The sequence below is a fragment of the Macadamia integrifolia genome, chromosome 3 (genome assembly GCF_013358625.1).
Source record: "Macadamia integrifolia cultivar HAES 741 chromosome 3, SCU_Mint_v3, whole genome shotgun sequence".
NCBI lineage: Eukaryota > Viridiplantae > Streptophyta > Magnoliopsida > Proteales > Proteaceae > Macadamia > Macadamia integrifolia.
Genome location: NC_056559.1, coordinates 20,907,093 through 20,923,291, shown reverse-complemented (window position 1 = coordinate 20,923,291; position 16,199 = coordinate 20,907,093). Strand labels below are relative to the sequence as shown.

The 16,199-nt window shown below is 38.0% G+C and overlaps 1 protein-coding gene across 2 annotated transcripts; it reads right to left on the bottom strand.

The window, feature by feature from the left end:
* Window positions 1-10,547, bottom strand: LOC122073836 (serine/threonine-protein kinase STY13-like). 2 transcript variants are annotated; one of them, XM_042638495.1, is made up of 6 exons: window positions 10,081-10,547; window positions 8,200-8,332; window positions 7,794-7,989; window positions 3,883-4,007; window positions 2,048-2,206; window positions 1-717 (listed from the first exon to the last, which is right to left on the bottom strand). In XM_042638495.1, the coding sequence occupies exons 1-6, from the start codon at window positions 10,098-10,100 to the stop codon at window positions 433-435; spliced, it is 918 nt and encodes a 305-aa protein (XP_042494429.1). In that variant the 5' UTR covers window positions 10,101-10,547; the 3' UTR covers window positions 1-432. The 2 variants fall into 2 exon arrangements, with proteins under 2 accessions (XP_042494429.1, XP_042494428.1); XM_042638494.1 differs by having other exon boundaries at window positions 9,426-10,546.
* Between the last annotated feature and the right edge of the window lie 5,652 nt (window positions 10,548-16,199).

The following is a 16,199-nucleotide window of genomic DNA, read 5'->3' as shown; positions in this document are numbered from 1 at the left end:
TTACTCAACCTGATTAACCATTGGCTTTAGCAGTTCAATTAAGAATGTTCAACAGCAATCCGATGTCATCCCTATATAGATAGGGTAGGTCAGTAATATTTAGTACAGAACCATACAAACTTAAATTAAGCAAAACAAATTGCTTTACGACAGGCATTTTGGGATCAATCAATGGTATAAACATGATCCAATCACTACAAGCATGTACTATCATGAGGGAAGACAAAAGGGATTAACAATTTTCCTCCCTACTTTTTTTTTTCTACAATCCACTTCTATTTGTGGCTCCCTACTAATGCAAACAGCATTTCCATCCAGTTTTCTCATCCTTGCAAGTCGCCATGATTCGGGCAATTAATCACCAATTAAGAAAAGAATATATACCAAACATGGAGGGACTTCTTTGGTCAAAATCAACCAAAATTCACCCCTTCAATGCATGTTCCTTGTTCTTCTTGCTGCGAAAAGTTGGCGAAGGAAAGAAAACTTCCCTCTTGCACGTACAGAGGAATCTGTGATCACAGCATCATGACTTGGTGCTGCCACCGTGGGGGCGTCTGATTCCAGCATTGGAGGTGTGAGCGTGAAAAGGAATGCATTTAGCATGCGAATGATCTGGCTGAAGCTGGGCCGTACATTAGAGTCCTCAACCCAACATGATTGTATGATAAATGCAAGATCAGGAGGTAAGTCCTCAGGCAAAGTCGGCCTCACCTGCTGCTCTTTCAACATAGTCAACTTGTTAGATATGAAAGAACCAGGCAAACATAATAGTTACTACAAGACTACTGAGTTCCCAATTACTAATCCAAACCAACCCCGACTTCCCCTCCAAAAAAAAAGGGGGGGGGGGGGGGGGAGGGGGGGGATTGGAACCCCTTCATAGAGGCAGAGGAACTCACATTTAACTGAACCAAAATTAAAAAAATACAAAATAAAAATCTTTCCAGTACACACACACACACACTAATGCAAATTTGAGACCATTTCTAAGTCTATACTACCAAAATCTAAACTGGATGCCTCTGAAAACTGCTCTTTAGGAGTATAGTCCAGTTCTCTACGCATTTTCTCAATGGGAATTTTTGACACAGGTTAGGTAGTCAGAAATAGCAAAACTAGGAAAAATTTCACAAGCCAAACACTTCAAGTTATAAATGAGTCAAGTCATCAAAGTTCGTTCATACACAACATAATAAATGAGTCAACAAATCATCATAGTTAGTTCATATACAACATAGTCGGTGTAAATAGTTGAGACAGCTCCTCAGTATCACACTTCATAGGGCTTTTTTGTTCTTGGACATTATTATTCCAGTTTTCCATAACTGCCTACTTTACATTGCATCATAATGGTTTATATCTGAGGTTTCCACATCAATGGTCCACATTTTGATATCATCATAAGGAAAAACAACAAAACACGATGTGTCATTACATGCATGTCAGATGTAAAAAGGCAATTATTTTTGTCCAACATCAAAAATTTCAGACAAAAGGAATATTCCTGTTACAGTGTAATGTACAAATAATAAATCTCAGAATTCTGAGCATGGACTCTATAATTGATACAGCCAATTATCCAAACACATATCAGATTCAATAGAACAACGATGAACTGGAAAACAGAGCTGCATATAGTGGCCCCCACTAACTGAAAAAACAAAGCAGCATATAGTGGCTCCATTTTGTGGGGCAAATCTCATATGGCCATATGGTGTGCTCTTTAACACATCTGGACATATTTGATAAAAAAAAACACAGCATTCCTACTAGATAGCATGACCAATCATTCACACTATTGCACTATTTGATTAACTAGAAACATGTGCCTAGTCAAACAAAATTTCTAATGTATAGATCTTTGCAATCACCAAACAAGGTTAATAACAAGGATTAAATGAAAGGTAACCCATCAAATGGGACTTCCTAACTTTTGGTTCACAAGATCATAGCAATAACTGACAAGGCTTTAGAAATAAAGACTTGAAACCACTAGCTACCTAAAGCCAAAAACATTTAGAAAAATAAAGATTAATCCCCTCACCTTAAAAGCAGCAGCGTAAGCAGCCTGCAAGTTCGACATGCCTTCAAATGGCATTCTGTTGGTCAATAACTCCCATAAGACAATTCCAAAGCTATAGACATCAACCTTGTTGTTGTAATGCTTCTTCTCTCCCTGACGCAAAGTCACGGTGCTGTATAACTGCAAGGTCAGACCCAGCTTCCTGGTGAAAAAGAGTGTTTCTGGAAATTAAAAAGGAAACGAAATAAATTCTGGAGCAAATTCAGACCACTATTATTTTGTTGTGTTTTATCTGAAAGGAAGCTGAGAAGTTGGAAAGAAATAAATCCCTGAGCAAAATCCGACCACTTTTTTATTTTGTTTTGTTTTTATCCAAGACAAAGATGAGTAGTTGGTATCTTAACGTTTCCGGTAATATTTCCAGGCTTGTCTTATTAGGATTTGATCACCCAATCCAGTTCAATTCGAATCAAGACCAGTGGAAACAGAGATGGTCCAGGATCCTGATATTTAAATCCTTTAGAATCACAATTCCAACACTCTCTAATGAATGTCCTCTTTTTGCTTCTCAGGATAGGTGTACTTTAGTAGGGATCCTACACCAGAAAAAAAGGGGGGAAGAATAAAGAATGAGAGGCAAGAGAGATGATGTGGATCAAGTCTGTATCCAAACTGTAGCCATTTGATTGTAGCCTCACCAACCTCACCAACCCAAAGAAGGGGGTGATGGAGTTTCAACAGAACAGAGAAAGTCTCACTTCCGAAGTTATACAAAGTTTCAGACAATTTAAGATGCTAGTTTAATTAGGAGGTTCTAAAATATGTACTTCAGCTTAGTTGCTTAGGATTTAAAGGTTCAAACCTCGTGAGTGCTTAAAAATTATTTTGAACTACCGACACACATTTTAGAGAATCTGTGACCTTCAATTAGATGACATCATATAGAATGTATCTATTATTGAGGTATCTAGAATTCAATTTGAGTAAAGAACCCAACTAATACAAGAAGTAACCTCCAAAAAGTGGCTGATGCATAAAAGAATAAATATTACAGGGGCAAAAAAAGAGATCCCAAATCAATTAATACTCCTTGCCTCTATGTTTTTCCGGTTAGATTAAAATCTGACTGCTTACATTAAAGCTATAGCACTCCTTGTATTTGCATGATTTTCACCCAACACCAAGACAAAAGCTTAAAAAAAGAGAAAACATGTGAAGCTTAATCGAACGAGGAAAAGGGGTGGCAAAAATTAAACCCAAAAACATAGTTAAAAATAGAGCAACCCAGTGCACAAGGCTCCTGCTACTGCAGGGTCTAGGAGGGGCAAATGTACACAACCTCACTACCTATTTTGCAGAAGAGGCTGTTTCCAAGTTTCGAACCTATGACCAACACGTTGCAATAGTGCAAGTTAACCATGGTGCCACAGGCCCACACTAAACCCAAAAACACAGATATGACCTCCAAACGAGTCTGTTGGGTAGCTGGTCAGAGACAAAGCTTGGTGGCCAGGCTTGGGCCTGCAGGTATTATATTTGAAGTACAGATAACTCAGGCAATCACTCTTTTTAACCCCAATTCACAGAACTTCCTTTTGACTAACAAGCATAGAGTTCTGTAGGAGGTAAGCATTACAGAAAGAAAAAAAAGACATGACAAACAGGGAACACCACCCAACAATCCTTCTCTAAGCCGCATTTTGTTCACCTATCCCTCCACAGGCTTCCATAATCCAAAGTCTACTGATTAATTACCACTACTCGCCACTAGATTGTCCTTCCTAAGGATACAGTTACATGCAAACATACTTCAGCTATCAATTTTAATGTTCTATATAAGTCAGAAAGGCACAAACCTCAGGAGCCATCCAACGGTAGGTTCCTGTTTCTGCAGTCATCATCTCAGTCACAGATTCTTCTCTTGCAAGACCAAAATCCGCAAGTTTGACAGACTTCTGATTCTCCGTAAGTAACAAATTGTCTGCACCATTATTTTTTTTGCATAGACAATCCGTAAAGGCCAAACATACCCAATAAATCATAAAAGAGACTCTACTTACTCAGTTTCTCTTACATGATTCAGGCAACACAAAATTTTAAAACTGCATACTCAAAATATTCAAATGGTATGATTGGAACATACAATTCTGAACAAGTTCAGAGACTATTTAGCCAGAAAATTTGCATTTCTTTTCATGAATTTATAATTTCCATATAATTAGTTATATCTAATCTAATTTTCATTTCTTGTTCCAATATTGAAAACCACCCTCTACAAATATAAGCTCCACCTAATATGAAGCACAGACAATGACCTTGCCCAAATTATAATTCAATAAAATCAAGGATAAATATAAACTGAATGAATTTTTATTTCATAAAACCACCGTCAATACTGTCAGCTTGGATACAGTTGAGTGATCAAAATTGTTTGAAACATATAGAAACAAAATTACAAACCATTATCCAGAATTTCTAAGTAGCCATTACAACTCTAATGTAAATTTTTTATATTTATCAGGGTGTTTCAGAAAATAAGTGTGGTATTAATCCATACAATGAAAAAGTAAAAAATGCTACAAGTTAGGGTCATGCATCACTCAACATCTAATCAAAACATCCCAGGTGGGCAATAGATAGCACCTAGGGTTATGGTAGGCCACCAAGAACAGGCATCCTAGGTTTTCAGCTAGGCCATCATGATTTGCAAATGGAATTTTGATTTTATGTAACATAATTGGTCATATGTTGAGTTGTGCATTCATTTTTCCTTCATTGGTATGTTAACAAGAAAATATAATACTAATGTAGACTAGGGTAGGGGTCTAACCAAGTCTCAACTGCAGGAACTTTTAAACAAAGAACAACCAACAATACCCAATATAGGAAGATAATTTCACAGACCAGAAATAAGGAAGAATTAATTCTCAGTAAGCAGAATTCAAACCCCAAAGCTATCCCCTATAAACTCAGATCATAAACCAGTAAATAGGACTAATTCAGGTACAGAAATAGGCTCTTAACATTGTATAACCAAGAGAGCATTCACAGGAACAGAAGAGGAAAGAATCAAACCTATCGGTTCTGGTCTCTATTCTGTAAATCACTACAGGTCAAAAAATCAGAGATTTAAAATATCTCAAAAATGGCTGACCAGAACAGCCCCCCCAAATCTGGGTCAAGTTTCACCTTAATAGAGAGAGAGAGGTCTGACCCCAGAATTTCAGCCAAAACTGATGGCTGGAAGTGCTTCAGGGGAACATGGAATCGATTTGGAAACCCAAGGAATTCTGGGCAGAACTGATAAAAAAACTGAAATAAATACCTGTAGGAACTTGAGCAGATCAGTAACACTTTTTGTAGTTGAGGGAAGAAGAAAATAAGCTAGTAGTTGAGGGAAGAAGAAAATAAGCTAAGGAGAAGAGGACGAAGAACACTTGAAAGGAACCTCTTGGGCTTCACACCGCAAAGCGTCAATTGGATCAAATACCAATTCCATCAGCCTTGATCAAACACAAGACAACTCTCCATGAAAAAGACAATAGCAACAGCCATTAATTTTTTTTATCAAAATCAACATTTTTTTTAGGAGCTCCTCCTCTTTATTTATAATGTTAAAGGGGGAGGGAATTACAAAATAGAAGGTTCCTCAAAAAAGGAAACCAAATATTCTCCTAATACAATAGTTACTAAAAACTGAAATTAGAAACTAGTTGAAAAATGAAACTAACTACTAATGACTCGACTCATCTAATAACTTGACTCCTAAGAAATCGATATAACTTAAATTAAACCCAACTTAAAAGGAAACTAATGAAAAAATGAAACTAACTAGTAATCCCGTAATCAATCTTAGAGTCCCTCTTTTAGGCTCATAAAAGTGGCCTATTACACTCAAAACACATGGTATCAAAGGCCCATGTATGGAACTTAACCCTAAATTTATTCCTAATAAAACAAGCCTATTTTGGTTATTAATCTGCATCAACTCTCCCCATCTTGAAAAAATTCGTCCTCGAATTTTGCAGTGATGGGGTGGGAACAACATTTGAATAGTAGCCGTAACCGTTCCCAAGCAGAATTCAGGTTGCTTGTAGACTTTCAGAATGTAGTCTTCAAGGCGTGGAGCTTTATCTTCAAAGAACCATGATGGCATAATAAACTCTATATGCTCAACCTCTAAATCAATAACTGTGAATGTCGTGTGCATAGAGTCGTTAATGTTAGTAACCTTCTCGTTAAGGATTAGAACAAACTCTTCCTTCTCCTCATGAATCTCAAAGACTTGTTGTGGAGTGCTTTCAACCACTACATCATGGTCCACGGCTTCAGTCTTGTCTACTATTCTCTCTTCAATGTAGAACTCTTCCATAGAATCTTGTCTCTTGATCTTCTGTCTTTGAAGCTTCAAGAACTATCTTTTCAATGTGAACCTTAACTTCAAGTTCTTTTGGTCTGAATAGAGGCATATTCACTTCACCTAAAGGTGTTACAGGTGCTATTAATGATTCTGGGACACCAACACGTAGCTGCATTCTAGCGAATACTTCATTCGTTCGCACCATTTCTTGATGCACTTGTATTACCATCTCCATTAAGGAAGCAAGGGAAGTCTTCATCTCAGCAAGAGGGTTGTTCTCTGCCATGCTCTAACACCACTTAATGTAGACTAGGGTAGGGGTCTAACCAAGTCTCAACTGCAGAAACTTTTAAACAAAGAACAACCAACAATACCCAATATAGGAAGATAATTTCACAGACCAGAAATAAGGAAGAATTAATTCTCAGTAAGCAGAATTCAAACTCAGATCATAAACCAGTAAATTGGACTAATTCAGGTACAAAAATTGGCTCTTAACAGGGTATAACCAAGAGAGCATTCACAGGAACAGAAGAGGAAAGAATCAGACCTATCGGTTCTGATCTCTGTTCTGTAAATCACTACAGGTCAAAAAATCAGAGATTTAAAATATCTCAAAAATGGCTGACCAGAACAGCCCCAAATCTGGGGTCGAGTTTCACCTTAATAGAGAGGGATGTCTGACCAGAATTTCAGCCAAAACTTATGGCTGGAAGTGCTTCAGGGGAGCATGGAATCAATTAGGAAACCAAAGGAATTCTGGGCAGAACTGACAAAAAAACTGAATATAAATACCTGCAGGAACTTAAGCAAATCAGTAACACTTTGTGTAGTTGAGGGAAGAAGAATATAAGCTAAGGAGAAGAGGACGAAGAAAACTTGAAAGGAACCTCTTGGGCTTCACACCACAAAGAGTCAATTGGATCAAACACCAATTCCATCAGCTTTGATCAAATACAAGACAACTCCATGAAGAAGACAATAGCAACAGCCATTAATTTTTTTTTATCAAAATCAACTTCTTTTTTAGGAGCCTCCTCCTCTTTATTTATAATGTTGAAGGGTGAGGGAATTACAAAATAGAAGGTTCCTCAAAAAAGGAAACCAAATATTCTTCTAATACAATAGTTACTTAAAACTAATATTAGAAACTAGTTGAAAAAAGAAACTAACTACTAATGACTTGACTCATCTAATAACTTGACTCCTAAGAAATCAATATAACTTAAATTAAACCCAACTTAAAAGGAAACTAATGATTCCAATTAAAACCCTAAGTTAATTTTGAGGTAGAAGAAAACCTAAAAGAAAAATAATCAATAAAGTGAAATAATAAAAATTATATTAGTCAAGCAAACTCGAGCACCCAAAAAAAGAAAACTATGCAGTTCAATATGTCATACTTACCAGGCTTAATATCTCTGTGAATAATCCCATTGGCATGTAGACAATCCATGGCTCGAGCAATATCAAGGGCAAAACCTATTGCTACACGAAGATCTAATAGTTTTGGACGGATATTGAACAAATACTTCCGAAGTGACATTCCTGGCAACAGCTCTGTAGCTATCACCATTAAAGGATCCTTACAAGCTCCAATGAACTGCAAGGGGGTGGGAGCAGGTATTGACACAATTAAGAGAAATTGAAACATGATCAAAGTGACAAGAGAGGAGAAAAGTGTAAAAACCATGATGTTATCCTCCAAGGATGGAAGATACAACCATTAATACAGAAGGTTGGGACAGCTGAACCAACTGCAGGCACAAGTATCTCCATTCTTAAAAACTAAACATTCTAAACTAAGAATCACCTTGACAAGGCTCTCATGTTTTACTCTAGACATCATTGTAACTTCACGGATAAAACGGCCTTCAAGTTTAGCTGTTTCTTCTGGGGTATTTCCACTATTGAGAACTTTGACAGCAACAATTTGATCGCAATATCTGAATATTACAATTAAAAAAAAAAATGTATAAAAATAAACAAAATACGAAGCATTTGTAAAAAAGCAAATGATAGGCCACAAGTTATGTGCAAACTCCAGATCATAATGTCTTTAGAAACCTTTGGATTGCCAGTTTGGAAAATTGATGGACGCAACAGTTCCCAGATGATGTTGCAAACTTACCATTTTGCGAACCTCAGTTCATGCAAGTAAATGAAAATTACAAGATCAAATACACATTGAATATTGAATATAACCCATATTTTTGTGTCTGGGTGTAATAAGTATGCATATCTATATAGACGTTATATCTGTTCGCTGAAAATTAAGCATATGTTTGTGTTGCGCATATGACCATGTTAAAAATAACCATTCTTTCCATATCTATATGCATAAATACTTAACAAGATTGTGGGGCTGTGTGTTTGTACTGGATGGGAAACAGGGGTGGAACCAATCAAAAAATGGTTTGTCCTGAATTCATAAGAATATAGCAACTTGCATCCTCCAATAATATATGTTAAAAAGGTCCATTTTCAAAAGATGGTGCCTTGTAAGTGCAAAATATTAGTCTTATTAGCATAATCAAATATCAACAGGGACAGAATCCCAATATAAATTTGACAAAAAATGATAAGTCAAACACGTAAGTGAGGGATATGAGAATTTTGATTGATCAATGCTCTTAGCCACTGAGTGATGAAAGCAGATAATAGCATACACTAGATCCCAGAGAGTTGAATGTGCTTATGCAATATGCAAACATCAAGACAAAGCAAAGAACATATGGACATTTTTTTATTTTTTGGGTGGGAAGGGGAGTAAAGAAAACATGAATATCACAGTTTGTGTATAAAGCATGACTGCACAGTGAAAGGCATTGTTAAAATGGTGAAGTATAATTGACAAATGGTTAAAATTTAATGCTTAATGATTTGAGACAGGACAAAATAGTCAAGCAATAGTACTACAGTATCCTGTAATTATGTAACAATGGATGATGCACTATTAAGCCTTTTTCATTTTTCCATTTCACCCTTCTCAATAATTTAAACAGAGGAATAGCCCCATCAATTAAACCCTGTATTTACCTTCCTTCATAAACTTTCCCATGGGCTCCCTCTCCGATTTTAGACCCAACATATAGTAATTTTGGGTCTATCAGCAGCTTCTCATCAATCTGGAACTCTGATGTCGAAAGCAATCCATTCGTAATGACTGACTGCTTCTCAGAGTGACCATTAATCTCGACAGAATTATCCCTAGCCGTCTGCATAAGTTCCCCTTCATCTCCACCTTCTTTGCTTTCCTCCCCACAACTCATTCTGCACTCTCAAACCACTCCCAAGCACTTCATTTAACTAATCCTCCTACTCCAACACCTGTATGCCCCTATGGCTCAGCCACAGAAACTTGCAGGAAAATTTGCCTGAAATCATCACCGCCCTTCAAGCATCAAACGAGGATTAATCCTCCGAGACACAAAATCAACTATCCAGACCAGAAAGGGAACTCTTCCACAGACCACAGGAATCCACTGCCATTCCAACCGAATTCCACTTACCTCTTAAAGACTTCACCTTATTTCCTTCCCAATTCATTTACTTTAGCTAACTAACAAACAAAACATCAAATCCAGAATGTCTTCAGACAAACAAAAAAAAAAGGCACCGTCACAAACACTAAAGCTGTCTCGAAATCGCTGCACAGTGGCCACAAAGATTAGGAAAACCCTTAAGAACTTACAATAGCAGCTCGAACTTCATAACTCCTTAGAAGAAAAGGAGAACAGAACTCAAAAGAGCTCGAATCCCCCTCCGCGGTCGCTATTGACTGGTTCTTGAATCAAAACCCTCACTCAAACTTTCCAAAACCTAGAAGAAAAATAGAAAGAAGAGCACAGAATAGAGAACTCTCGAGAGCTGGATATTCTCTCCGTTGATGTTGTTGCAGTTGGAAATTCTCTGCAACTGGTTATAACTTACTGAAATCATCAAAAAACTTGCCCTAGAGCATCTCCCTCTCTCTTCCTTCCTTTGTGTCACTCTCTAAAAGGCATAGCTTTCTGAATCGCTAATGGTGAACGGAAGCGTCTCCATGAAGATATTCTGTGTTTATTTCTTTCTTCCTCTGCTCCGGTCAGGCTTTTAATGGCTTTTGAAAACTTTAGAGCTGTGGCATGGTGGGTTGGGACTTGGGAGTGGAGGAACGTGGAGAGGAAAGAGACTAGTAATAAGAGAGCCAAGAGCCTTAAGTTCATTGGCTAATCAAGTAGCCAATGGAAAAGGAACATGTGTACAGTATAGAAAGGGCATTTCTTTGTGATCACAGCATCAGCGATTTGGACGTTTTTCGTCGACGCAGGATGGCCATAACACCACACGGATAGGGACAAATTAATCCTATCCCTAGCCCACTTCTTTGTTCCTCTCTCTCCACCCCTTTTTTTCTTTTTCCTGATGAAACTCTCCCCCTTGTTGGGAACTCCAGTCATTGCATCTTTCAAAATTTAATCAATAACAAGGGAAAATGTTATCTTGAGATCTACAAATGCAAATCTTTCACTCCATCGTAGTTTTTGTCAAGTCTATCGGACTTAAATCTTCTGTGGCTGGTAGTGAATGGCAGTGAGAAACTGAGGATCCAACGGTTAGGAGGTCCTAATATGCACCACAGTCGTTGAATGCTCACTGTCACTCACTATCTCCTTGTAAAGGATTTTTCTGTCAAGTGAGCCATCGTCAATTATAGAGTAGTGCATTAAACTGATTTCAAGTGCATTACGAAGCAACTGAGAAGGATAAATGATTATTTTCTTATTTATGGCGCAAACAACATATCAATAGTAAAATATAGACCCGTATTTTCTGAATGATAAACATGAAAGAGAAATCCACTTTCGGGATGTTGTAAACAAGTGTTTACATGAATGTAATACACAACACATTATTATTATCTCTATACTTGAGGTGTAAGAGTTCCTACATCTTCAAGCTTAGGTTACGGTCATTGGAAAAGGAGTCGTTGAAAGAGATTGTCACCTAATACTGATTTTTTTTATGTGTTAATCACAATGTGCTTCCACTGTGACCATCATGAAGGTGTCGTAGGACTAGCCATTCTTCGATATGTGTTGTGTGGAGATGTGGGGGAGCTCTAAGGCCATTAGAGTTGGGCAATAATGGCACCTTCAGTCCAAGCATTTTAGTTGGATTGTCGAATCTTGGACTTGTGTGGCACAACTTGCTAAGTGTGGATCAAGTCCTAGTATGAGAATCTCGTACGAAGACTTGATCCGCTCTTCAACTTGCTCTGGGGATATGTGCCACTAGTGATGGGGTGTGACGATGTGGGATCGGTGTTGTCGGATGAGTGTCTATGCTGAGACATAGGGAGTGACTTCTAGGTTGTCAATTTCGCTCAAGTGACCCTAGATGTGGGTGAGCATCTTAGTGGCAATGCAATGAAGTGACAGTGTGGACTAGGTCGGGCGAACCTTGGCTTAGTGTTGTGGCTTGTATACCAACACATATGATAGCAAATTTCAATTGTTATCTGGATTTATAAAACAATCAGGTCTCGGATAGAATCAATCCAAAATAGTTGGGAATTGGCAAAAAAAAAAACCTCCTAATCCCTAGTTTCTATACAGGATTAGCCCAATCCAGATTGGAGGAAATCGGGATTGGCCTTTACCCATTCGGTTCAATTTTTTGAGATAGAATTTGCAGCTCATACAATCACCTAGTCATGCTCCTTGTACTCTTGTACCCACAACTCATCAATCACAATTGCCAATGTCTCACCACATGTTGTTGCTTGAGAACCTATGTCACCATCTAAAAAGGAACCATAGCTGTGGGGTGAGCTTCACTAAGCCCAGTGAAGGGTGGAAGCATGCAAGAAAATACATAAAAAATGATGCAATGCATGAACAACCAAGGTTATCGTGATGCTCACATGTATCATTTCATTACGCAGCCTAAATAATAGTACTAAGTCCGAATATGGTATTGGTGCTACTGCAACATAGGTGGTATCACTGGTCCTAGAATGCGCCATCAGTCACCCAGCGATACAAGTTAGTTCTAAGTTAGAATGATATCTGTCCCTATATGCGCACTTTGGTTACCCAGTAAGCTCCTATTAATAACCCCTCAATTACCTAAACATCAGAATTACCATTAACCACGCTAGGTTGTATCCTCCTCCGACAACAATTGCATCGTACTGTGAACGTGATATTCCGAAAAATTTCATCAGACAATCACAAATGGAAGTAGCCAATACCTTTCCCTTTATTGGCAAGGGCTTGTAGTACCCAGGTTGTTATTCTAACCATATGCATACTAAGTGACTGCACATTCAACAATCATCAACAATTTCAATACAACGACACTGTGCCGAAAACCACCCTCAGCCACACTCTGTTCCACCACAACCATCACACACACACACAACAGATTACAGGATCGAGATATGCTAAAATCCAGGGAACTAGTGATCTCCTGGTTCTGTATAGCAATCAGGACGAGATAGGTGCAATACCTTACTCCGATCCAGCAAGGAGACTGTTGCTTGAGAACCTATGTCACCATCTAAAAAGGAACCATAGCTGTGGGGTGAGCTTCACTAAGCCCAGTGAAGGGTGGAAGCATGTAAGAAAATACATAAAAAATGATGCAATGCATGAACAACCAAGGTTATCGTGATGCACACATGTATCATTTCATTACACAGCCTAAATAATAGTACTAAGTCTGAATATGGTATTAGTGCTACTGCAACATAGGTGGTATCACTGGTCCTAGAATGCGCCATCAGTCACCCAGCGATACAAGTTAGTTCTAAGTTAGAATGATAACTGTCCCTATATGCGCACTTTGGTTACCCAGTAAGCTCCTATTAATAACCCCTCAATTACCTAAACATCAGAATTACCATTAACCACGCTGGGTTGTATCCTTCTCCGACAACAATTGCATCGTACCGTGAACGTGATATTCTGAAAAATTTCATCATACAATCACAAATGGAATTAGCCAATACCTTTCCCCTTATTGGCAAGGGCTTGTAGCACCCAGGTTGTTATTCTAACCATATGCATACTAAGTGACTGCACATTCAACAATCATCAACAATTTCAATACAACGACACTGTGCCAAATATATATATATATATAATGAAAGAAACAGTAATTGAAATAAGGTATCACAATGTAACATATTCGTACATTATTAAAAAAAAAAAAGTAGAAGCATTCCCCAAAGTAAAATACAACGCCCACTCAACTTTCGTCTTGAATAGGTGATCTAGCACAACTTCCCTGTACCGTGTCGCCTCACCATACTTTTGTAATATTTAAGTCAATTAAAGTGAATTAGGTTAATGTTCAGGTCATTAAATAATCTTCTTTAAAGTCTTCTCATAATCTGAAACAAACACAGAAATATGCATTCAGTATGATCATCGATGGATGGTGGGCCACTGGTGGGGTAGCTGGCTGGTGAACCAAAGGTTGTAGATATGAGAATTTACCCATTAGTGGATGGCCACCGGTTGGTATTGGTCAATCGGTGCAACTCTGGGAGTGAGATCTCTGCCCAGATTTCAATCTCAAAGCTTCAGAACCTATTTATGTTTACCATTTATTGAGTTTCTCATTCCAAGTAGATGATCTTACCATTATCCCATTTGAGATGGTTTTCCCCAATTTTTGAGCTTGGCTCAACATAGATTGCATGCATGTAGTTCAATTGATCAATTAGCAACATGCAATCAATGATAATTTCACCTTAAAGTATGAATTTAAGTAGGAATTATCCTACAGTTCATCTCTTAGGTTCTATACCCAAAACTAGAGAATATATAGAGAGGTACTATGTATATTCTCCCAATTTCAATTTTAAAATCTAAAATCCCAACTTAGGGATGAGTAGCCTAACCTATTTATCCAATTCATAGGTTGAGTTGGTAAAACAATTTGGTCTCTAGGTGACTATAGCCTAAGGGCCTGTTTGGTATCGTTTCTGTTCCAAAAACGCCGTTTCGTTTCAAAAACGAAAATTTCAGTTTCTGTGTCAAAACGCAGTTTTTAAACGAAAAAATGGTGTTTTAAAATTTCAGATTTTTATCGGGAAATGGTGTTTTTTCAGTTTTTTTTTTTCACTTTTTGTTCCAAAAAAACAGAAACGGACCATAAGTGCACCAAACAGAAGATTCCGTTTTTTCGTTCCAATAGAACGAAAAAACTCCAGAAACGTTTTTTTAGAACGATACCAAACGGGCCCTAAATAACAAACAAAAAGTAAGAGAGAGAAAATGAGAGTAATGATCCACTCACCTGTTGTAGTTAGTGGTTGAATGCAGAGAGCTTCCCCCTTTTAACAAAACTCTTCCTTCTTCATCTTCTCTTTGCTTCTTTTACCTCTTCTTCCTCTCCTTCTTTCTTTAATGATTAGATTGAGAGAAATGAATGCTAATTGTACTTTATATACTTTCGCTCATATGACTAACGCATGTTTGGTATAAAAGTACTTTTCATGCAAGAGGTTATTCCTCTATTTGGCATATGTGGGCCCACCTCCCTAAGGCCTTGACATATCAATCCGACACTTTTATGTGATGAACGAATCATTGGGAACTAACCCATTTTGGCAGTACAGCACCATCGGTGGATGCTCACAGGTGGATTAGTGGATAGTTGTCCACTGGTGATGATGAACTGATGAATCCTGCTGGATTCAATTTAACTGGATTTTCTCCAACGCACTTTCCCTACTGGTAATGGGGTCTTGTGTGGGTCTACGCACAATGACTTAGTGCATGCTTAAACCTTCATAATTAAGTGGATATTCTTAGTTAGGACACTTAGCCATGTTTTCTCGAAGGCTTGAATCCCCTCCAGTTTAACCGGCAGGAGCTACACTTATAAGTAGGATCATCTTTCTCTCTCCCTTATAGTGCACTACTACAACCCATTAATCATTGATACTGTAAATTCACTATGATTCATCTGTATCAACATCATTAATCAAATTAGGGTACAAAAGTAAAATATACACCTCCTACGAGTAGTAGAAGTATGAAAGAAATGGGTGTTTCTATTATCACCAGCCTTCAACCATTTCACACGGGACCTTTGATCCCAAAAATAAACTTCCTCCTAATGTAGGAGGGATTCCAATCTAGTACACAATTTAGATTCTTTCGAGACAAACATAGCCATAAGAGGACCAATACTCTCCAACACATCCAAGCACCCAAAACAGACTGTCCCAACTGAGATAGTTCACATCAAAACATAGCTTGCTGATCACTCCTTGGTTCTTCGTAAACTTAAGTCATTTGAAGAGGGCAAGTAAAAAAGCTAGCAGATGCAACAATGTCAAAAATGCTATTAGACGTAGATAACAAAGATAGAGATGTCATTAGTCCGAAAAAGAGAATTACCACCAGAAAGACCGTCAAGTTTTAAAATGTAGCTGAAAGAAAAGCCCAACATTCTCTGTAACTTGGCTTTGATGGCTTCGAGGCTGCTTGGTTTCCATGGGTAGTACTATACAAGGTAGAACCAAGGCATAAAGGCATCTTAAATACTCAATTGTCTAGGGCCAACCACTCCCCTGACAATTCCACACCAAAATGCTCATGGTTCTTGGTGTGTCTATGTAAGGGTAGCCACCTAGTCTCATTCCTTTTATCTCTTTGGGGCCACTCACACAGGGGTGTTTAGTACTCTTCATTGCTTTCAATGAAAGTTGAATAGGTCTCATTCAACCCCCTATGATTCAGTCTATACGGTTATAGGTTCAATATGGGCCTGCAAGACTAGTTAGGCTGAAGGCCTCGATACTTGTCATTA

Coding starts and splice junctions, on each gene's coding strand:
- LOC122073836 (XM_042638494.1), bottom strand. CDS start 9,658: ATGAGTTGTGGGGAGGAAAGCAAAGAAGGTGGAGATGAAGGGGAACTT. Junction 7,990..8,199: donor AACATGAGAGCCTTGTCAAG/GTGATTCTTAGT, acceptor ACCCCCTTGCAG/TTCATTGGAGCTTGTAAGGA. Junction 718..2,047: donor CTTACGCTGCTGCTTTTAAG/GTGAGGGGATTA, acceptor TTGAAAGAGCAG/CAGGTGAGGCCGACTTTGCC.